The 23,814-nt window shown below is 51.4% G+C and overlaps 1 protein-coding gene across 3 annotated transcripts; it reads right to left on the bottom strand.

The window, feature by feature from the left end:
• Positions 1-279: 279 nt before the first annotated feature.
• MEF2B (myocyte enhancer factor 2B) lies at positions 280-22,692 on the bottom strand. 3 transcript variants are annotated; one of them, XM_066253273.1, is made up of 9 exons: positions 22,620-22,692; positions 4,733-4,812; positions 4,074-4,277; positions 2,418-2,552; positions 1,712-1,859; positions 1,402-1,535; positions 1,215-1,335; positions 936-1,047; positions 280-624 (listed from the first exon to the last, which is right to left on the bottom strand). In XM_066253273.1, exons 2-9 carry the CDS (start codon positions 4,784-4,786, stop codon positions 399-401), a joined length of 1,134 nt encoding a protein of 377 aa, XP_066109370.1. In that variant the 5' UTR covers positions 4,787-4,812; positions 22,620-22,692; the 3' UTR covers positions 280-398. The 3 variants fall into 3 exon arrangements, with proteins under 3 accessions (XP_066109370.1, XP_066109371.1, XP_066109372.1); XM_066253274.1 differs by having other exon boundaries at positions 1,215-1,308; XM_066253275.1 differs by having other exon boundaries at positions 4,074-4,163.
• Positions 22,693-23,814: the final 1,122 nt, after the last annotated feature.

Genomic DNA, 23,814 nt, shown 5'->3' with positions numbered 1-23,814 from the left:
GATGGCCCACCAGTTCTTGGCTCCATTGTTTCATTACCGACTGTCCGAATCAAGTGCAAACCTGCATGGGCCAGGCGGCTGTGATGGTGGCCGTGGCTACTGGCTTTACAGTGGAGGAAGGTAGGGGGTGGATCTGAGCAGCGATAGATCATTTCATGCACGGAAGCCATGTGTGTTTTATTGGTGGGTACATACTCAGGAAGGGGAAACGGAGCCTCCCCCCCACCATCGTAGATCCGAATCCAGCCTTCCTCCTCCAGGCCCCCATCATGAAGGGGGTCATTATCCCCTGGGTCTTCTCTGAGGATATGTAGTGGGGGCAGTACGGGGGGGGGGGGTTGGGAGCCCAAGTGCTCTTGCCCGGCCTGGCTTTGGGGACTTTGACACCCCTGGGTCCACTACCGGGGCCAACCGTCAGCATTGGGTAGCCGGCGCAGTGGAGGCCCAGGCCGTAGGGGCTCTGCCAGGGGCCCGGCCAAGAGCAAGGGGTAGGAGAAGGTCTTGGAAAAGTCGCCAGGGCCCCTGGGTGCCGGCGAGAGGCGCTCAGACTTGATGTTGACTTGGGGGGTCGGTGGGGAGGCACCGCGGGCTGGGGGGCCCTCCTCACCTAGACTGCGGCCCCCACTACAGAGAGAAAGGGGAGAGAGAATGGGAGCCGTGAGCTCTGAGAGGAAGGAAGGAAAGGAAATTAGGAGGTGGAATGGCTTGGGAAAAGGCTCGGCAAGAAGACCTTGGGAAATGAGGAGGTGGCTATCCCTCTTGGGGCCTCCAAAATAGATCCCCCACCCCACCCCACCCCTGTCAGCACTCGCAAAGGATGGAGTGCAGAAATAGGAGTGGCCACCAGGTGTCAGAAGTGGATAGGGGCTTCGGAAGACTTGGAAGAGTCCCACTGTGGGGTCTGATTGGGTAGGAGAGGTAGTCAGGGCACTTACCTGGGCTGAACAGGTGCAGCTAGGGGACCATCACCCCTCGAGATCTGCCATGAGGCCAGAGTAGGAGGCTGCAACAAGCCGGGTGGTGGAGGGGGGTCTCCCAGATCATATTCTGGGGGGGGGGGGGGCAAGAGGAATAAGCTGAGACCTTCAGGTCTGACCCTTGCCCAGGCCTGACCTACACCACCAGTCAGCTTCCAGTGGTGGGTGCGGGAATGTGGACTGCCAGCAGGCAGTGTATGGGTATCTCCCACAGCATGGCTGGTGGGCGGTGCATACCTGGGGGACCGGCTGGGAGGAAGGGAAAGCTTCCGAGTGGGGGTCCTGGAGCTGTATCAGAGCATGGACTCTGAAGGCTACCATAGAGGCCTCTCTGTGTGGAGAACGGAAGAAAGGGAAACTGAGGCCCACACTCAGGCCACCCTGCCTGTCTCCATCAGCCCTGACACTGCTTCCCCGTACTCACCGAGGTGCTCAGTCCCCCTCGGGCTCCTGCCAGGCCCCCAGGCAGGTCTGGCCTCCGCCCATCCACTGCCAGGTACAGAGGTGGTGGTGTCTTGCTGGCAAGTTGGCTTGGGGAGAACAGAGGGTGGGCCAGGCCTGCAGAGCAGGAGACCCCAGAGAAAGGGCAGGCAGCCATGTCATCCGATGAAGGCTGAGGCCCAGAGGTGATGAACACAGCCAAGCAGTGCCAGAGCCAAGATCCTTACCCCCACAAACTCCCCTGGGACCAGCACCCACCTCCACCTTCCCAAAAGCCTGTATCCCATGCTTACCTGGGGGCCCAGCTTTGGGGGCTGCTGGCCGGAAGGGGGATGGGCGGCTCTGGGCAGGCAGGGCTTCCCCAAGTCCATTGGAGTCACAGCCTAGTGGGGGCAGGGCCCCATATACCATATCTGGGCTAGGCATAGTGGGGGCTGCTGGCTGAGGGCAGAGGATGGGATTGGTAGGAGAAACAGGAGGTGAGAAGACAGAATATCCCAATGAGTTCAGGAGCCAACTTCCACCTTTTGTAAGTCCTCACTACTCCTCCCTCTGGCCTAACCTCACACGGTGAGTGTGCCTGTGTCTGTCTCTGTTGCTCCTGGACAACTAGGCCCAGAACTGGGGCTTCTTGCTCAGCATGGGGTTGGCACTGAGGGCGCTCCCCAGGTGTTTGATGAATAAAAGGAAGGAAGGAAGGGAGGGAGGGAGGGAGGGAGGGAAGAAGGAAGGAAGGAAGGAAGGAAGGAAGGAAGGAAGGAAGGAAGGAAGGAAGGAAGGAAGGAGGGAGGGAGGGAGGGAGGGAGGGAGGGAGGGAATTACCTGCCTGTTGAACTCTTATTCATCCTTCAAAGCCCCATTCCTCCAGGAAGTTTTTCCTGCCCACCCAAGCAGAGATCTGCCACCCAATTCTAGGCTTCCTGGCCTTTTTTCCATTAGCCTTAACTACTAGAAGGGGTGGGGAGGACCACATTTACAACAGGGTAGGGATTCACTTACAAAGAGCAGGGGCCGGGGCAAGGCGGGCTCACCCCCATCACCTGCCAGCCTCCGCAGCTTCTCTCCTGGCCCCTCAGGGCCCTCATCTGGCTCCAGATCTGGTCCATCAAGACCCACACCCCTCCGCTTCAGTGTCTGTGAGGAGGGGACACAACAGGGTGAACTTCTCCCCATCCTAACCAGGGAGTCTGGTTGTGTGGGTGAAGGGAAGAGACCTACCTACCTCTGTGGGTGGGGTGGAGTGCAGGCACAGTAGCTCCAGCTAAATCCCATTGACCAAAGCCCCCAGTGAATTATGATCTGGTAAGTTATAACTGTGCGAGTGAGAGACTGTCCTGCCCTGAAATCAGAGGTCCACGTAGGCCTGCTGGCACTGTCCTAACACTTCCCTTACTATAATTCCAGTATCTGCATTCTGCATCCACATGATGCTTTACAGCCTGGCATGTAGTAGGTGCTTAAGAACTGTTGGGGGCCCTGGCCGGTTGGCTCAGCGGTAGAGCATCGGCCTAGCGTGCGGAGGACCCGGGTTCGATTCCCGGCCAGGGCACACAGGAGAAGCATCCATTTGCTTCTCCACCCCTCCGCCGCACCTTCCTCTCTGTCTCTCTCTTCCCCTCCCGCAGCCAAGGCTCCATTGGAGCAAAGATGGCCTGGGCGCTGGGGATGGCTCTGTGGCCTCTGCCCCAGGCGCTAGAGTGGCTCTGGTCGCAACATGGCGACGCCCAGGATGGGCAGAGCATCGCCCCCTGGTGGGCAGAGTGTCGCCCCATGGTGGGCGTGCCGGGTGGATCCCGGTCGGGCGCATGCGGGAGTCTGTCTGACTGTCTCTCCCTGTTTCCAGCTTCAGAAAAATGAAAAAAAAAAAAAAAAACAAAAAAAACCCCCAAAAAACAAAGAACTGTTGGGGCCTGACCAGGCAGTGGCGCAATGGATAGAGCGTCGGACTGGGATGCCGAGGACCCAGGTTCGAGACTCCGAGGTCGCCAGCTTGAGTGCGGGCTCATCTGGTTTGAGCAAAAAGCTCACCAGCTTGAGCCCAAGGTCACTGGCTCGAGCAAGGGATTACTCAGTCTGCTATAGCCCCATGGTCAAGGCACGTATGAGAAAGCAATCAATGAACAACTAAGGAGCCTCAATGAAAAACTGATTGATGTTTCTCATCTCTCTCCGTTCCTGTCTGTCTGTCCCTATCTGTCCCTCTCTCTGACTCTCTGTCTGTCTCTGTAAAAAAAATAAAAAATAAAAAATAAATAAAATAAAAGAAAGAAAAAGAATTGTTGGGAAATTGAGCACTGGAGGGCAACCTGATAGGATTTCCTGAGCTCCCTGGGACAGTGACCTGCACAGTCATGGACCGCAGCAAGGTCAGCTTGCTCCACGGTATCTTCTATTTTCTGATCTGTACTTACCAAAGGTTCATAGAGTTAAATGAGATGAGGATGTGTGGGAGGGGCATGCAGTGAAGCCCTCAATGTGTCATGGTTGATGTTTTTATTTTTACTATCTGGATAACTACCCCAGAGGAACACTTCATTACCCCAAACCTGCTTTAACTGGCAGCAAAGCCAGATTGCAACGCTCATCTTTTGTACAAACCAAGAGTCCCTTGGCTCTGAGAGGGCAGAGTGGGCTGAGGAGGAGGGCCCAGGGTACCTCGAGGATGTCAGAGTTGGTGCGGCTCTCATGGGGTTCACTGTACTCTGTGTACTTCAGGAGCACACGGTCCATGTCCGTGCTGGCATACTGAAAGAGGCGGTTGGTGCTGTTAAAGATGATGAGAGCGATCTCACAGTCACAGAGCACGCTCAGCTCATAGGCCTTCTTCATCAGTCCGAACTTCCTTTTGGTAAATGTCACCTAGACCCAGGACCCACAGGTGAGAAGGAGAAGACAGAGATCTGGAGTAGCATGGGGGAGGTGGAGATGCCTGGTTCCCACACAGGCCTCATGATCCTGTGCCTCTACATGTGCTGTTCTTTCTGCTTGTACTTCTTACTTCTTAACCTGGCAAACTTCTACTATTGATGCTTCATATCCTGGCCCAATGGCCTCTTCTTTGGGAAGTTTCCCTGGTCTCCTGGCAGAGTGCAAACTCCCTCTCTGAGCTGCTCCAGTTCTGTGCCTCCCTCTGGATGTGTTTGTGTCAAGCTCCATCTCCTCTCTGACCAGAGCTTCAGTAAATCATCAGGAAAATCAGCACATGCTCCATCTCAAACTCCAGACATGGCACCAAGACTCATTTCCCTACAATTCCCCCAAATGTCCAGTTTTTGAATGCCTGCCACAACCACTGTTCCACCCAGTGAACTCACCTGCCGATTTCTTTGGTCCAGAATGCGTGAGATCTGTATTTTTTTCCTCCCCATTGTCCTAGGCTGGACTGAATGATGGTCTGGGGGAGAAGGAGAAGAGTGCAGAGTGTGTGGGTGGAGAGTGAGGCCCAGCAACCAGCCTTCTTGCTGGTCCTCCTCTTCCCCCTGCCAGGCACTAAGCAGAGATGATGAGGGAAATCAAGGCAGGTTGGCCCACCCCCATGGCCCCTATTCTCAACTAGCCCAGGATGCAGTAGATGCTCATTGAACACCTCTGCACCAAATTCCACATGAGGAGAAGGCCAAGCCAGGGTAAAATATGGAGATACAGATACTCTTGCCCCAGCATCTAAAAAAATTACCCCCTGGTAACTATGGTACCTCAGGGAGCCTAACCTCCCTGGGCACCAGTCTGTGCAGTAGGGATGACAGTGTTGTATACTATTCATTGTTATTGGAGACAAAGTGAGCTAACCTACATCTGCCCAGCACACAACAGATGCCACATACATACTGCTATTATGAATATTGGCAACAGCCTAAAAGTTCAACAGGACAGGTTGGAGGGACATCCAATGCAACCCTCAGTCATCTGGAGCTTCTGAAAATGAGTTTGGTCCACCCTTCGGACATCTTTCAACTTATTCAACTCACAACAACCCCCCAAACAAGACTGAGGGCTGTGGTTACAAAAAAAAAACAAACCAAAACACAACACATTCAAAAACCTTATTGAGGCCCTGGTCGGTTGGCTCAGCGGTAGAGCGTCGGCCTGGCATGCGGGGGACCTGGGTTCGATTCCCGGCCAGGGCACATAGGAGAAGCGCCCATTTGCTTCTCCACCCCCACCCCCCCTCCTTCCTCTCTGTCTCTCTCTTCCCCTCCCGCAGCCAAGGCTCCATTGGAGCAAAGATGGCCCGGGCGCTGGGGATGGCTCCTTGGCCTCTGCCCCAGGCGCTAGAGTGGCTCTGGTCACGGCAGAGCGAAGCCCCGGAGGGGCGGAGCATCGCCCCCTGGTGGGCGTGCCAGGTGGATCCCGGTCGGGCGCATGCGGGAGTCTGTCTGACTGTCTCTCCCCGTTTCCAGCTTCAGAAAAATACAAAAAAAAAAAGAAAAAAGAAAAACCTTATTGAGTGTGGAAAAGACTAAAAGGAAATGTTTGTGATGGGAGACACCATCTGTTGGAAATTAACAGATAAGTTTTCCTTTTTGTAAAAAGTGAGATGCAGCATGCCTGACCAGGCAGTGGCACAGTGGATAGAGCGTCGGACTGGGATGCGGAAGACCCAGGTTCAAGACCCCGAGGTCGCCAGCTTGAGTGAGGGGTTACTCAGTCTGCTGAAGGCCTGCAGTCGAGGCACATATGAGAAAGCAATCAATGAACAATTAAGGTGTTGCAATGCGCAACGAAAAACTAATGATTGATGCTTCTCATCTCTCCATTCCTGTCTGTCTGTCCCTGTCTATCCCTCTCTCTGACTCTCTGTCTCTGTAAAAAAAATAATAATAAATAAATAAGAAGAAAAAAAGTGAGACGCAGCCCTGGCCAGTTGGTTCAGTGGTAGAGCATCGATCTGGCATGTGGATTTCCCAGGTTCAATTCCTATTCAGGGCACACAGAAGAAGCAACCATCTGCTTCTCCATCCCTCCCCCTTCCCCTTCTCCCTCCCTCTCTCTCTTTCTTTTCCTCCCACAGCATGGCTTGATTGATTCAAGCACATTGGCCCAAGCGCTGAGGATGGCTCCGTGGAGCCTTCACCTCAGGTGCTAAAAATAGCTTGGTTGTGAGCATGGCCATAGATGGGAAAAGCATTTGCCCCAGACAGGGGTTGCCGGGTGGATTCCGATCAGGGCACATGCAGGAGTCTGTCTCCTTATTTCCCCTGTTCTCACTTGGAAAAGAAAAAAAAATGAGATGAGCCTGACCAGGTGGTGGCACAGTGGATAGAACATTGACCTGGGACTCTGAAGACCCAGGTTTGAAACCCCGAGGTCTCTAGCTTAAACATGGGCTCATTCAGCTTGAGCACAGGCTCACCAGCTTGAGCATGGAGTCACCGGCTTGAGCATGGGATCATAGATATGACCCCATGGTCACTGGCCTGAGCCCAAAGTTCGCTGGCTTGAAGCCCAAGGTCACTGGCTTGAGCAAAGTGTCACTGGCTCAACTGGAGCCCCCTGGTTATGGCATGTATGAGAAAGCAATCGATGAACAACTAAAGTGCCACAACTATGAGTTGATACTCCTCATCTCTCCCCTTCCTGTCTGTCTGTCCCTCTCTTTATCTCTCTCTTAAAAAAAAAGTGAGATGCTCTCCAATCAGGGCACATACAAAAACAGCTCAATGCTCCTGTCTCATCTCTCTCCTTGCCTCTCTCAAAAATAAAAATGAGCCTGACCTGTGGTGGCGCAGTGGATAAAGTGTCAACCAGTTGGAAACCCTGGGCTTGCCTAGTCAAGGCACATATGGGAGTTGATGCTTCAAACTCCTCCCCCCTTCTCTCTCTCTATCTCTCTCCTCTCTCTTCCTCTCTGTCTCTCTCTCCTCTCTAAAAATGAATAAATAAAAAAAATGAAATAAAAATAAAAATGAGATGCAATTCACATAACACAAATTCACCATTTTATTTATTTATTTATTTATTTATTTATTTATTATTTGGTGGGAGGAGGAAAACTAGTGAGGCAGACTCCCACATGTGCCCTGATCAGGATCCACCTGGCAACCCTCCCTGTCTAGGGCCAATGCTTGAGTACTGAGATATTTTTAGTGCCTGAGGCTGACACTCTCTAACCAGTTGAGCTATCCTCAGCGCCTGGGGCCATGCTCCAACCAATTGAGCCACTCGCTATGGGAGGGGAAGAGGGAGAGAAGGGGGTGGAGAAACAGATGGTCAGTTCTCCTGTGTGCCCTGACTGGGAATCAAGCCTGGGACGTCCATATACCTGGCCGACTCTATCCACTGAGCCACCGGCCAGGGTCAAAATTTACCATTATAAAGTGCACAATTCAGTGGCCTTTAGTTCATTCACACAATGTTGTACAACTCTCAGTTCTATCTAGTTCCAGAATTTTGTTTGTTTGTTTGTTTGTTTACAGAGACAGATTCAGAGAGAGGGATAGATAGGGACTAACAGACAGGAACGGAGAGAGACGAGAAGTATCAGTCATTAGTTTTTCATTGCGACACCTTAGTTGTTCATTGCCCTCTCATATGTGCCTTGACCAGGGGGCTACAGCAGACTGAGTATCCCCTTGCTTGAGCCAGTGACCTTGGGTCCAAGCTGGTGAGCTTTGCTCAAACTAGATGAGCCTGTGCTCAAGCTGGCAACCTCGGGGTCTCAAACCTGAGTCCTCTGCATCCCAGTCCGATGCTCTATCCACTGTGCCACCGCCTGGTCAGGCTAGTTCCAGAAATTTTTCATCCCCCCCAAAAGAGACCCTATTCCTATGAATAGCCACTTCTGTCTCCCTCTCCCAGCCTCCGGCAACCACTGATCTGCTTTGTCTCTATGGAGTTGTCTGTTCTGGACATTTCATATAATTAGAATCATACAATGTGTGGTCTTTTGTGTCTTTTTTCTTTCTACTTTTTGATTATCTGAATTTTTTTAACTTTTCCCCTCAGTGATTATGGACTATTTATTTTATTTTTATTTTTATTTATTGGAGAGAAAGAACATCGATTTATTGTTTCACTTATTTATGCTTTCATTGGTTGATTCTTATATGTGTCCCAATAGGGGATCAAACCTATAACCTTGGCGTGTCAGGACAATGCTCTAACCAAATAAGCTACCCAGCCAGGGTGATTATGGACTATTTCTGTTTAAAAAATTGTTTTTTAAATAACAGAAACCCACCTCTGCCCCACTTTCTGCCAGGATGAGGTGGAGACACCCTGGAAAGGCCTCAGGCTTAGAGCCTTCAGATAATGATTTGGGCCCAGGGCGACTTGGGAGACAACCCAGACCCTACTTGTGGAGATTTCAGATCTCCCCAGCAAGTTTTCCAAAAGTGAGAATGGGCAGCTCAGGGAAGGCAGCATCATGTTTCCAAGACATGCAGCATGTAGGGGCCCAGGCCTCCCCCAGTGCCCTCCATGCAGGGATCCTTGGAACAAAGAAATCATGTTGCCTGTCGTGTAGCACCCATCAAGTTGTACAGTCAGCCACCCCAAGGTCCCTGAGATTTCTTACACCCCCTCCACAAACTCTGTGACTACACTTTACCCCCAGCCACTCCCATGTCACAATGTCACAGGTGACTGAAGCCATGTCACAGGCCTGCCCAGGGTAAGTGGGCGTGTGCTCAGGTCCTATTTGGTCTCTGACCCACTGGGTAGCCCTTGGCAATGGAAGCCTCTCCCTGGGCCTCAGATTGCTGTTCTGTGAACGGGGTGGGTATGAAGTGCAGAGTACCTGGCACAGACCTGGAAACAAGCTCTGGGAAAGTGTAGGGAAATGCAGGTCTGTCTCCATGAGTATCCACATCTGCCTCCCAAATCTCAGCCTGATTGGGACCCCTTTCATCCCAGAGTCCCAGGGCCCAGGAGTGTAAGATGCACTGGCCATCATATGTAGCTTGCTGTGTAACCCCTGGAGTGCCCTCTACTTTCTCTGGGTTGAGTTTCTGAGCAGTCACAGCTATGTAGAGTCCAGCCAATGAGAAAACCTGCCCCAGCCCCCAAACTCTAGATTGATATGCTAAATTTAACCTCTGGGGCTAATTTTAATCCCTGGCTGGAATCAGCGCGTTCCCACGGCTGGGATGTGTTGCCCTCACCATGATGGGTCTCTGGGGACAGAAGGGGGGCACTGGCCTGGAGGTCTTGGTGCCAAGATGACTCCGGAAATGCTCCCCACGCCTCTGGTCCTATGGGAACATGGAACTTGAACCTGAGAATCTGAGCCTGGAATATTTGACTCCAGTCCCTTCTTAATCTGTTCCCATTTTAGATAAGGACATCCCTGCTAGGTCAGGGATCACATAATGGGGGAGCCCCAAGAACCAAAAGGTCAAGGGGGTCTTTCTGAACTGAGCCCCAAGAACTGAGACAGGAAGTGAGTTCTAGACAGAAAGAACAGCAAGTACAAAGGGCCTGGGGAAGGACGAGACACAGCAACAAGGCTGGAGTGAGGAGCTCAGGGGAGAGTCCACAGAGGCAGGGCCACTCTGGGTCCTTTAAGCTGTGGGGAAGGCTGAGTTTGGGTCTAAAAGCAATGGAGAGCCAGGGGAGGATTTGACCAAGAAAGGAGAGAGTTTGGCCCTGGCCAGGTAACTCAGTTGGTTAGTGAGTCATCCTTATACACCAACACTGCAGGTTTGCTCCCTGGTCAGGGCACATACAGAAATTAACCAATGAGTTCATAAAAGAAGTGGAACAACAAATCAATGTTTCTTTTTCTTTTTCTCTCTTTCTCTTCATTCTAAAATCATTAAATACATTTTTTTAAAAAAGAAGGGAAGGCCTGACCTGTGGTGGCGCAGTGGATAAAGCGTCGACCTGGAAATGCTGAGGTTGCCGGTTCGAAACCCTGGGCTTGCCTGGTCAAGGCACATATGGGAGTTGATGCTTCCTGCTCCTCCCCCCTTCTCTCTCTCTCTCTCTGTCTCTCCTCTTTCTCTCTCTATCTCTCCCTCTCCTCTCTAAAAAAATGAATAAATAAAAAAAATAAAAAATAAAATAAAATAAAAATAAAAAGAAGGGAAGGATGGAAGAGAGAAAAAAAAAAAAGGGAAGGAATTTATCATTGAAAAACTTTTCCATGGCTGCCATGACAAGGGGAGGGAGGGTAGAGATGGCAGGATACTGGAGGGGAGGCCAGGGCTGCATCCATCTAGGCAGAGACTAGGGGTAAAGTCACTGTACTCCAGGGCTTTTTGGGTCCTTCAGAAGGTACCAGATCCTCGGCCATCTCTGGGGCCCGGTCTGACAGGCTCAGATGGGCTCACATAGGGGTTTGACTCTTGACTCTTTTTTTTTTTTTTTTTTTTGTATTTTTCTGAAGCTGGAAACGGGGAGAGACAGTCAGACAGACTCCTGCATGCGCCCGACCGGGATCCACCCGGCATGCCCACCAGGGGCGACGCTCTGCCTACCAGGGGGCGATGCTCTGCCCCTCCGGGGCGTCGCTCTGCCGCGACCAGAGCCACTCTAGCACCTGGGGCAGAGGCCAAGGAGCCATCCCCAGCGCCCGGGCCATCTTTGCTCCAGTGGAGCCTTGGCTGCGGGAGGGGAAGAGAGAGACAGAGAGGAAGGAGGGGGGGGGTGGAGAAGCAAATGGGCACTTCTCCTATGTGCCCTGGCCGGGAATCAAACCCGGGTCCCCCGCACGCCAGGCTAACGCTCTACCGCTGAGTCAACCGGCCAGGGCTGACTCTTGACTCTTAATGGCCCTGGACCTCCAATCAGCACCTAGGAACTAAAGCCATCCCCAGCTTTGATTCTGAGGGATCAGCCCAACATAAAATTTTGATCATGCCCTGACCAGGTGTAGCTCAGTTGGTTGGAGCCTTGTCCCTATGTGCCAAGGTTGTGGGTTGGATTCCTAGTTTGGGTACATGCAGGAATTAACCAGCAATTGCATCGATAGGTGGAACAACAGATCAATGTTTCCCTCTCTTTCTCTCTCCCTTCCTCTCTCTCTAAAATCAATTATAAAAGTTAAAAAAAATCTATGATCATGACGTTTCCTGTTCATACACTCTACATGGCTCCCTACTGCCATTAGGAGAAAGTTTTAGTTCCCAGCCTGGCATTCAAGGCCCCGCCCCAGTCAACCCCTGCTCATCTTTCTCTACCTTCAACAAAATGTCTCTGTCTGGAAAGCCCTTTAGCCCCTTCTTCACCTGGCCAACTCCTATTCACACTTCAAAACCCAGCTCAAAAAATCTATCAAAAAAAAAAAAATCCATCCCTCCAGGAAGCCCTCCCTGCCCTCACCCTGGACTGTGACAACCCCCACCCTTCCCTTCAGTTCTAAACCCATGGGGCTGGGATGTATATATTCAGCAGTGTCCCCTAGACTGAAAGCCCCTCAGGATAAGATATAGAGGTTGCTAGTAGATTTGGTGAATGGAGTAGGTCAAACGAGACATGTGTGAACTACCCCCAGCTTCCCTCAACAACTTCCTCTCAGACTGCCTCAGCTGACTCCCTACCCAGAAATACACGCGCATGCAAATCCAGCCACTGAGTGGACCTGTCTCAGGCCAGGTGTGAAGGGCCAGCCAAGGAATGTGGGGGTGGAAGGCCCAGGGTGTGCATATATATTTGTACTCACATGCAAATCCCCACCCCAAGCCACAGACAGATGAGCAGCCAGTTCTCCAGATGTTGGCGTGATCGGAACTGTTGGGGGGAGGTGGTGGTGACTGCTAAATGTGCTAGGCACGAGGGGGAAGGCTGAGGTCTGGGGAGGCCTCTTCTGCATATACCCCACACACACCAATGTCCAGCCAGAAAGCAGAGAGCACGTGGCATCTGCCTAGCAGAAAGGCAGTGATAGGGAATGGAGCAAGGAGGAAGGGCCAAGAGAAATCCAAGAGGGTTTGTTAGAGGAAGAAGCATGTAATTGGGCTTCAGTAGAGAGACGGGGCAGTGGAGTGGGCATTTGAAGCTGAGAGACCATTTCTTCCCCACCCTTTTGTTCGCACCCTCATACTTAACATTTTTTGAGATCAACCATGTTCCAACCATTGTGATAAATGGACCCTCATTTGAATTAGAAAGTGTAAGTAGATCAATGGTCACTGAAAACTAGAAAAGTGACTGCAACCTACCATAGGCTCAGATGGTTTTATGGCTGTTTTATTAAATCTCAAAGGACAGGAAAATGCAATGTTACTTAAACTAACTCAAGACCTTTGAAAACAATGGAAACTACTCAAGTCGTTTTTATGAAACTTGTTTGTCAGAAGTCCAAAAAGAGTGAAGTATTGACCATGAAAGAGGCAACATTAGCCAGGGCTTTCGAGAAAGAACTATCTGAAGAGGTGACACTTAAGATGAGACCTGAAGCACGAGAAAGAAACAGTCAGGTGAGGGAAGAGTCAGTGGTGGGAAGATCTGAGGCAAGGGTGGACTTGGCCGGGGAACCACAGGGTCTGAGTTCAGAGTGATCATAAGTCTGCCATTTTTGAAAAAAAAAAAAAAAATCAAACAGGACAGCTTGGCAAAGGGGAGAAGCAAGGAGGATGGTGGTGGAGAGGGTGATGGGGGTTGGGTCATGTAGGTATTTGTGTGCTTTACTCTGAGGGCAATGGGAAGCCATGGGGAGTTTGCGGGCAGGGGAGGGTTAGATATAATTGTACAGTTTTTAAAAATCCCCTTGTACTCTCACACATTATTGGCTGGAGGGGAAGAAGGTACAGCCAGTGTGGAAAATTGGCTTTTATTAAACATGAACATATGTTTACCCTGTGATGCAGTGATCTATCCCCTCAGTATTCACCCAAGAGAAATGGGTTTATGTTTTAGTAAAGGACACAAACAAGAGTGTTCTAAGCAGCTTCATTCATCATAGCCACAAACTGGAAATGACCCAAATGCCCTTAATGGGAGAATTGTTAAATACTTTCCGGGGCCTGACCGTCTAGACGGTAGTGCAGTGGATAGAGCATCAGACTGAGATGCAGAAGACTCAGGTTTGAGACCCTGAGGTCGCCAGCTTGAGTATGGGGTCACTTGGTTTGAGCAAAAGCTCCCCAGCTTGGACCCAAGGTCGCTGACTCGAGCAAGGGTTCACTCGGTCTGCTGAAGGCCCGCGGTCAAGGCACATATGAGAAAGCAATCAATGAACAACTAAGGTGTCACAACGAAAAACTGATGATTGATGCTTCTCATCTCTCTTCATTCCTGTCTGTCTGTCCCTGTCTATCCCTCTCTCTGACTCTCTCTCTGTCTCTGTAAAAAACAACAACTTTCTGGTAGATTCTATAATGGACTACTACACAGCACAGAAAAAGGATGCACTCTAGCCCCATGCAACCACATGGGGGAATCTCCCAGATCTGTGCCAATTCAACAGTGCTGGACTCCACAGAGGAGATATGCCATGTGAGTCCATTTACATGAAGTTCCAGAATAGGCAAAACTCACTTATGGTGATAGATGCCAGCACAGTGGTCACAAGGACAGATGCCGTGATAGGGCAGCAGGAATCCTAGGAACTAGGGTGGGTATAAAGATATGTTCAGTTTGTGTAAATTTGTTAGTTCTAGTTAAATGATTTCTGTGTTTTATCTCAATGAAAATATTTTCTTTTTAAGTGGGAAGAGGGGAGATAAAGAGACAGACTCCCGCATGCAACCTGACCACAATCCACCTAGCAATCCCGTCTAGGGTGGATGCTTGAATCAACCAAGCTATTCTCAGTACCTGGGGCCAATGCTGGAACCAATCGAGCCAGTGGCAGTGAGAAGAAAAGAGAGAGAGAAAGGGGAGAGGGAGGAGAAGAGAAGCAGATGGTCATTTCTCATGTGTGCCCCAACCAGGGATTTAACCCAGGATGTCCACATGCTGGGCAGACTCTCTATCCACTTGCCAACCGGCCAGGGCCAATCAAAAGATCTTTTTTTTTTTTTTCCTGAAGCTGGAAACGGGGAGAGACAGCCAGACAGACAACCGCATGCACCCGACCGGGCTCCACCCAGCACGCCCACCAGGGGCGAAGCTCTGCCCACCAGGGAGCGATGCTCTGCCCCTCCGGGGCGTCGTTCTGCCGCGACCAGAGCCACTCTAGTGCCCGGGGCAGAGGCCAAGGAGCCATCCCCAGCGCCCGGGCCATCTTTGCTCCAATGGACCCTCAGCTGCGGGAGGGGAAGAGAGAGACAGAGAGGAAGGGGTGGGGGTGGAGAAGCAAATGGGCGCCCCTCCTATGTGCCCTGGCCGGGAATCGAACCTGGGTTCCTCGCACGCCAGGCCAATGCTCTACTGCTGAGCCAACCGGCCAGGGCCAAAAGATCTTTTTTAAAAAGCCCCTGCCACCTGACCAGGCGGTGGTGCAGTGGATAGAGCATCAGACTGAGATGTGGAGGACCCAGGTTTGAAACCCCGAGGTCGCCAGCTTGAGCGCGGGCTCATAGACATGACCCTGTGGTCACTGGCTTAAGCCCAAAGGTCACTGGCTTGAAGCCCAAGGTCGCTGGCTTGAGCCCAAGGTTATTGTCTTGAGCAAGGGGTCACTCACTCTGCTGCAGCCCTCAGTCAAGGCATATATGAGAAAGCAGTCAATAAACAACTAAGGAGACTAAGGAACCACAATGAAGAATTGATGCTTCTCATCTCTTTCCCTTCCTGTCTGTCTGTCCTTATCTGTCTGTCTCTCTCTCTCTCTCTCTCTCTCTCTCTCTCTCTCTCACACACACACACACACACACACACACACACAACCCCTGCCTGGCCCTAACCAAATAGCTTGGTTGGTTAGAGCATTGTCCCAATGCACAATGGTTGCTGGTTCAATCCCGTCAGGGTACATACAGGAACAGATTGATGTTTTCGTCTCTCCCTCCCTTCTTCTCTCTCTCTAAAATCAATAAATTTTTTTTTTAAAGATTGAATTGTTTAATTTTATTTATTTATTTTTTACAGAGACAGAGAGTAAGTCAGAGAGAGGGATAGATAGGGACAGACAGGAACGGAGAGAGATGAGAAGCATCAATCATTAGTTTTTCATTGCGCGTTGCAACACCCTAGTTGTTCATTGATTGCTTTCTCATATGTGCCTTGACCGCGGGCCTTCAGCAGACCAAGTAACACCTTGCTGGAGCCAGTGACCTTGGGTTCAAGTTGGTGGGCTTATTTGCTCAAACCAGATGAGCCCACACTCAAGCTGGCGACCTCGGGGTCTCGAACCTGGGGCCTCTGCATCCCAGTCTGATGCTCTATCCACTGCGCCATCGCCTGGTCAGGCTCTAAAATCAATAAATTTAAAAAACTTTTTATAAATACTCTGGCCTGGCCTGACCAGTGATGGTGCAGTTGATAAAGCATAGTCCCAGAACACTGAAGTCCCCAGTTTGAAACTCCAAGGTCACTCACTGGCTCTTCGGCTTGAGTGTGGGCTTGCCAGTTTGAGCATGAGGTCGCTGGCTTGAGTATAGGATCATCACATAATCTTAAGGTTACTGGTTTGAGCCCAAGGTCACTGGCTTGACAAGGAGTTATTGGCTTGGCTTGAGCCCCCTAATCAAGGCACATATGAGAAGCAATCAATGAACAACTACAGTGAAGCAACTACGAATTGATGCTTCTCATCTCTCTCCTCTCTCTCTCTCTCCCTTTCTGTCTCTCTCTCAAGTCAATAAAAAAAAATTTGTTAAATAAATAAAAAGCTTCTGCCTGCCATGGGGAGCAGAGTCTGTCTAAGCAGGAATGAGGTGACAGGGAGAGGCTAGGTTTAGCAGAGTGAGATGACAAGTATCCAGGTGAGAGACAGGGTCCTGAACTGAGACGGGGATGTGGGTGGGCAGAAGTGCATGGATCAGTTGTGGACCAATGAGACAGGACACACTGGCCCCACCCCAAGTGTGGGAAGGAGCGCGGCGTCCCAGGCCTGAGCACTGTACAGGGGGAGCACCGGGGTGTATGGGAAGATTTTCTTGAGCTTCTGGGGTATCATAAACTCTACAGTGAGACCAATGGTCACTAACTCAATTGATAAATATTCCTGGGGTCGTTCAGGTCATGACTGTCACTTCCTCAGCCTGGTGAGGCTCCTTAGTTCCCTGGTGACAGAGATGAGGGGCTGAAAGGAACCTCCCTCTCCCACTGTTCCTTCACCCTGGCCTCTCTCCACAGGACTCCGTTTTCCCACCTGAAAACGGGAGTAAGAACCGTTCTCCCACCAGCTGGGGAGGATATGGGGAGGAATATGTGTGCAAAGTGTCTCTCGACCTTGTCTTATGGCCTCTCAGAGGCTAGAGGACCGGACTTTGGTAATGGGGAATGCTGAGTCAGCATGCCATCTTGCAAGACCATGGCAAGAAGCATGGGACACACTTGCAGACATCAAGCCCCCCAATTCTTCCCCCATAAAATGGGACACAGAATCATGGCCTCTAATCCTGGCTGGTTAGCTCAGTTGGTTGGAGCATTGTACCAAAATGCCAAAATTGTGGGTCCAATCCCTGATCAGGGCACATACAGGAAGTGACCAATGAATGCACAACCAAGACACAACTAAGTGGAACAACAAATTAATGCTTCCCCCCCACCCCCCTTCTCTCAGTCTCTCTAAAAGCAATAAAAAAATTAAACAATTAAAAAAAATAATCATGGCTTCAAAGGCTTTGCAGTGAGGGTTTGAGAGAAAAGATCAGGAACGAATCAAGTTCCTCTTCTTGGCTCCCAGTGGGACTATAATGGGGAAGGGTGATAGCATGCTGCCAGACCCCTGAACCAGAGGCCAAGGCAGTGGAGAAGCAGGCTGGGAAAGGAGGGTAGGAAAGGAGAAGTGAGAGGCAGGTGGGTGGTTGGGGGAGGTGAGGGCCCGCAGGGACTTGGCGAAGCGGGGAGGGGGCGCTGCCTCTGGGCCACTGCAGCAAATCAAGCCAGTGGCCCGCCTCACGCAACCCAGGCAGTGGTTTCATCACCTGTTCCCCAAGTACCTCATTACTGGTGACAGGAAGAGCCCCTTGGAAAGCCAGGAATGCCCCCCTTTTTTAACATTAAATCTTTTTCTTTTTTAATTTACTGATTTTAAAGAGAGAGGAAGGGAGAGACAGAGACAGACAGACAGACAGACAGACAGAAGCACCCGTTTCTGTATGTGCCTGACCAGAGATCAAACCGGCAACCTTTGAGAATCAGGATGATACTCCAACTAACCGAGCAATTCGGCCAGGGCACCCCCTTCTCCTTAAGGCTCTAGTGGTTCTAGCCCCAGTTGCCAGTGACCCCTACCTCCAGCTAGGCCCTGGGCCTGCCTCCTTCCTAGAACCTCAGTTTCCTCTTCTGGAAAATGTGGAGTCAGGGGTGCCTGAATTTGGGGAGGGCTTTGGAAGTAGGTATTCTGTAGATGCTATTTCCCTTCTTACCCAGTCACTGGGCCCTGATCTTGGGGTCACTACTCCTCAGCTGGGAGGTAGGGCATTCAGCTCAGAGTGAGGGCCCCAGGCAAACCCAGGGAGGCTGGGGTAGGGGCTAGAGAGAAAGCCTATTCCTCATACAAACTGATTAGTCATGGCTAGGGAGATGCCCCTAAATACATATGGAGCCCCAGGTACCTAAAAACCCCCAGGTGCCTAAAGCACACAGAGCCCCAGGAACATGCATCACCCAAACACATGTGGGTCCTACATACAAAATTCCCCAGAACATGCAGTCTACAATACACGCAGACCCTTAAACCCACAGAGCTCATCAATCACCCAGATCCCCAAACACAGATCCCCCAGCATGTGCTGATTTTCCAAATGCACACATATCTCCAAATACATGCAACGCCCCCAACAATGTGCAGATCCTCAGAACTCCCTAAACATATGCAGATTTCATGCTGATTCCCCGTTACATGCAGGCTCTCAGACACAGGTAGGACCCCATCCCTACAGTGGTATCCCCCACCCTCTGGCTTCCTGAGGCAGGATAGTCACCACCTCCCATGGGAGCTGGGGGTTTAAGGTTGGGGTATATCACCCGTATGCAGTTCTGAATTCCAGAAACCCAGAATGTTCCTGCTGGAGAAGGCCCTTTGGGGGCGCCTTTTCCCCTAGCTCTCTCTGGCACCCATGGAGAAACTGAAACCCATAGGAGGCCCGTCAGACCCATCCTCATAGACCCCTCCCCAGGCCTGCTCCTGGGAGGGCCCCTGTGGTCATGCACCAAGAAGCCAGGGCTGCAGCTATGGGCCTAGTCAGACCAGGGTTCAAATCTTGGCTTCACCCCACACTCTTTTCTTGAAATGTTCTGAAATTCAGTTTCTTTATTTGTACAATGGGCCCCTGTGAGCCCCCCTGTACCCACCCCTTTATTCCTCCTTTTGGGGAGACCTCAAGTACCAGCAAATTTCCAGACCACCTCTGTCCCTTTCCAGGCACGTGTCATACCAACCAGGCAGCCCTCCATTTTCCCAAAGCCCAGGCTGTGCCCTCCCCCTGAAATGCCCACTTCTGAGGAGTCAGTCAAGGCCAGGCAGAAATCTTCATTTCTGAAAGCACTGGTTGCCCGGGCAGAATCCTCTCTCCCTGCAGCACTAAGCCCTACTGTGTATATACTGGGTATATTTTGTGCTTCTTTGCTTCTTTCTTTGACAATCATGTTGCCTCATGAGGATGTCCACTATGCGAGGGCAAGGATGGTCTCCTCAGTAACTGGCACACAGTAGGCCCCCAGTCACCCTCCGAAATGAATGAGCAAACAACAGCTTATCAAATGTAAGTAAGATACATTGGTAACTTGTTCCGTTTTCTTGTAAATACCTCGCAACCCACAAAACATATTTGAGGCTCCCATCTGGCCCACAGGGCTCCCGTTTGAAACCCCAGCTCTAAAGACCCAACAGCACAATAGCCAACTGGATGGTGTTTGAGTTCCTCTCGGGTCAAGGGACTGACCCTCTGAACATCCCACTGCCACATCAGAAGAAAACCATGTCCTGAGGATGTGCAGGCCCAGCCTGGCACATGCTTACCTGCCAGAGGCCAGTTTCTCCATCACAGCAATGCAAATGGACGCCCACTGCCCCATCCGATCTCTCAAGGGACTTGGGATCCTGATCCTGGGGCTAGAGAGACTCTACATTCAGAACCCAACTCTGCAGATTGGAGCTCAGGGCCAACCACAGCCCCCAGTGAGGTTCCCAAAGCTGCAGTGCAGCTGCAGGAACAGCTCAAGGTTTGGTTTCCCTCTCTTTGTTCCAGAGAAAGAACTCTCTGTGCAGCCCCAGAAATTCCTCCCCAGAGGCCCAGGCCTCCCAGCTTGGGAAATTAGCACATCTGTCAGTGCTGGGTGTAAGGGACTCAGTCCACAGTCCCACAAACCCAAGACACAGTCAGCAGGGACTCAAAGATTGGGGTCTTTTGGGCATCCTTGGTCCCTACTCTATTGCCCCAGAAATGTCTAGAAGCCCACCAGGTGTTTGGATACAGGGGCAGGGAGAGGACAGACCCAGCCTGGCCTCCCCCATTGCCTAGTCTTGTGGGGGAATGTAACAACAGACATATATCTGTGTCAGGGAAAGAGACCTTCAAGAAAGAAATTCAATAAGAGGAAACAATATGGGGTGTGGAAGAAGCAGCTGCTTTGAACAGAGGGGCCAGAGGAATTTTCTGAAAAGGGGGGCCTCAAGGGTGAGAGGATACCAGTCATGTAGGGACTGCCTGATGAAAAGAATGGTAAGTGCAAAAGCCCTGAGGTAGAAACATGCTGGGCAGGTCCCAGACACAGGAGAAAGTGGTATGGCTGGAACAGGGTGAGTGAGTGAGGGGCAAATGGAGACCAAGGATGGCAAGTAGTCAAACCAAGGATACAAGTGGTCTGGGGAATCAGGGTGGGAGGGCGGACTGTAGAGCAACAAGGGAGCCACGAGGGGTGCGTGAGCAGGGGAGGGCTGTAGTCCGAGTCAGGATTTTCAGCAGAACCAGTGGCTGCAGTAGAAAGAAGTCTTGTCTGAGCAGGAGGCCAAAACAGTGTCCATCAGGAGACACTGAAGGTTATAAGTATGGAAAGTGGATGAGGCAGCTCTGTGCCCACAGCAGTGGCTCTTTATGCTGTCCAGCCTTGACTGGTCCTTTCCAAGGTCCCCACCTTGACTTTGCATGAACCTAAGCCTGAAGAACAGGACAAGGAAGCCAATGGACCTGAGGTCTCCTTGGCCCCTGGTGGAGGGTGAAGTGAAGTGGACCTGGATGGCTTACAGGCACCTCCTCTAGGTCACAGTTTGGATGGCTCCTCATGTCCAGGCCCATGTGCCACCTCATTTACACACGGCCCTCCTGACCTACAGACAGCCCAGTAAAGTGGAGACAGCTACCCAGTTTTACAGAGGAAGAAGTGGGCTTCCTCCCTGTGCCACACAGCAAGACCCCCCAGATATCTATTCAAGCTCGGGCTTGTGCCACAGGGTTGCCCTGTGGCCACCAGTCCTGGAGGTGGGCCTAGGCATGGCTGCAGTCCAAGACACTTCTTCCAGAGCCTGGGGTGACAGAGCAGTATCACAAACCCCTGTGATATGTGCCCAAAGTACCCTTTTAGGGGCTCAGAAATGGGACCCAGCCTTTGTGTGTACCCCACGAATATTCAGGGGCTGGGGCTGGGATGAGCTCTCTCATGCCAAATGGGATCCCAGTCATATGATAAATCCTTTCCAAAAAATAACATCTGTCTCCAGGGGCATGTGCCTCAAATCTGGAAGGCCAAACCCCTAATATGTCTACAATCATTGCATTTGAGTTGGGGTAACATATGATTTTAATTTCCTTCCTCCTCTTAATTTGCATTTTCCAGATGTCTACCTGGCTGGGTAATGATTTAATGAAGTAAATCATTAGTTGGAGATGGGAAATAAGACAGAGCTCAACTTGTTCAGGTCACAGAGGCGGCCTTGGAATTCAGAAAGGGGCCACCTGTCTGAGGCCACACAGATTGTTGGAGCCCTCACTCCTAGCTTTTGTTTTCTCAGGGGGATGGGAGACTGTCTTGTGCTCCATCCTTTCTCTAAGGTACCTAGGTGTCTGTACTTGGCCTCAGTCTTCCCTCCTGCAAAGTGGGGACTTCACACCAGATAATTAGCTTCCAGCTCTCCTAAGTGAGACCTCAGGGACCTAGATATTTAGAAATTTAATTCCCTGGAATCCAAGATTCACTCCTCAGCTCAGACAGGTAAAGGGAGGCAGGCATGGGACAGGAGAGGGGAAACTGACTTCAAACCCCACATGGCAGTCTTCCAAGTCTAAATACTTTTTTGAACCTAGTTTCTTTACCCCAAGAGCCTGAGAGTTCTTGTATCCAGATCCCAAAGGTCCAGACGTGCCGACATTCCCCAGTGAGGATTTCTCAGGTTAGGCAGAAGGCCTCAGCTATTTCTGACTTCTCAAGTCTGCAACGGGGGGCTGGGGGTGGCCTGAGAACCCAGTCGTTGACCAATATCTGCAGTTCTGAACTCTGAGAAAGATGGAGAGGGCTACCGTGACCATGAAAGTAACAGCCATTCAGTTTGCCATGTGCAGAGTACTGTTCCTGTACCCATGTCCCAGATGGGGACACTGAGACTCAGGGAAGGTGGTAGCCCCCCTTCAAAGCAACTGTGACCCACCATCCTGGGGCTGTATGCCCACGACAGGGGTCCAGCAGAGGCCTCATATTTGTTGCATGAAGCATAGACCCCCTGGGGCAGGCGAGGGTCATAGCAGTCACAGGCACACAGAGGTAGTAGTCATGCCACATGTGGGTCTGGGGCCATGACACATGAGGGTACACCCACAGCAGGAATAGGGTTGTGCATAGGAGCCTCAAGGGTACGAAAAGGGTTGTGCTTCAGTAGAAGAGGATACTGCAGCTCACAGACCAGACACAGCTCACATGCGCTTGTGGCAGCACAACTTTGGACACACAACTCCTCCCCAACTGACACCAAAACCCTCAGACATACGCCCATTGGACACACAACTTCTCAGAAACACAACCCTAGGATTCACAACTCCTCCGACACACCCTGCCCCTCAGACATACACTTCTCGGACTCATACATGACGGACTCACCCCCTTCAGACATAAAATCCCTCGGACTCACAACCCTAGGACTTGCCTTTTAGACATACAACTTTTGATGTACAGCAGCACACTCAGACCTTCAAACCCAGCCCAACCCACAGATGACATTCAAAGGACACCGCACGAGCCTCATCCGGACTAGCCTCGATCTGACATCACACGCACCTGCTCCGCCTGGACCCTCGGACACGCGCGCACGGATCTGTAGCAGCGGCACAGAGCGCCTGGCCTTCCGCGGCCGCAGGTGCCATCGGGGTCGATGGCCCTGCCCCCGGGAGCTGATTGGGCGGGACGGTTATTTGCATAGAGGGCGGGCCCTTGGGCATTGTTCCTCCTCAAGACTTCATGGGCAAGGGACTCAGATTGGAAAAGACGCTGAGGTGCGTATAATGAGGGGGAGGTAGCCGGGAAGGGTAAGATCAGATTCGCCAGACCTTCCTTTCCTGACTCCACTGTGACCCTGACCCTAATTTGGACCGTGTCTCTAACCACAGCCAGTTCCAACACTGGACTTATTCCTTCTCTGATGGCTCCAGAGACTAAACCTTTCTCAAAGCCAACACTGACTCTCACTCTAACCCAAATGGAGGGACTACAGAAAGGGGCTCTGAAGTCACCTGTGTGACCTCGCCCTTCTACGGGAGGGTGACAGACCCTTTGGCTGCTGTGCGCTCTCCTCCTCTTCAGAGGTCTCTGATGGGGGTGGCTTCCAGGACTGGGCCACATCTTAGACCTCTAAATCCACGTCTTCCCAGGGATCCCAGCACCATCCAGCACAGGGCCAGACCCACAGGGGTGTCAGAGGAGAGGTGGTGAGTGAATCAATGTGAAAAGAATTACAGGATGAAGATAACATAGGACTAGCTTATCTTGGAGAAGCTCCCAGCCTGGAAGATACAGAGCAGCCACCACACACTCCTCCAGCCCTGTGGGGTCAGAACTGGGCTGGAGATTTCAGGAAGGGCTTCCCAGAAGAGGGAAAGTTTGTATTTGGCTTTGAAGCCTGAGTAGGTGTTTGCTACTGGGAGAAGGGTTTTACAAGAGGGAACAGCCCTTGAAAAGGTACAGAGGAAGAGTGCAGCGTTCTTTGGTGGGAGAGATGAGGGGGATGAAGCCAGAGCAAAAATAGATGGATCTGAGAGGCCAGAAGGTGGAGAGGATGTGGTCAATTTGGGGCAGATGAAGGCAGCGTCCAGGAAGGTTACATGGCTGCCTGGTGTCCACCTTTGCAGAAGACAACAGGAGATAGCTGTACCCCTGGACTCAGGAGTGAGCCTGTGGAGATATCATGTATGCAGGACACTAAGTCAAGGTACAAGCTTGTGCTTTTTCCCATTCCTCAGTTTACCCATGTGTGACA

The sequence above is a fragment of the Saccopteryx bilineata genome, chromosome 1, assembly GCF_036850765.1.
Source record: "Saccopteryx bilineata isolate mSacBil1 chromosome 1, mSacBil1_pri_phased_curated, whole genome shotgun sequence".
Classification (NCBI taxonomy): Eukaryota; Metazoa; Chordata; class Mammalia; order Chiroptera; family Emballonuridae; genus Saccopteryx; species Saccopteryx bilineata.
This window is presented reverse-complemented; position numbering and strand designations above follow the sequence as displayed.

Bases quoted from the DNA above. Each gene is read 5' to 3' on its own strand.
- MEF2B (XM_066253273.1), bottom strand. From the start codon at position 4,786: ATGGGGAGGAAAAAAATACAGATCTCACGCATTCTGGACCAAAGAAAT. The intron at 1,860-2,417 runs GTAAGTGAATCC...CTCTGCCCTCAG, and splicing joins TGCCCCGGCCCCTGCTCTTT to CCAGCAGCCCCCACTATGCC. The intron at 1,336-1,401 runs GTGAGTACGGGG...TGTGGGCCTCAG, and splicing joins GAGGGGGACTGAGCACCTCG to TTTCCCTTTCTTCCGTTCTC.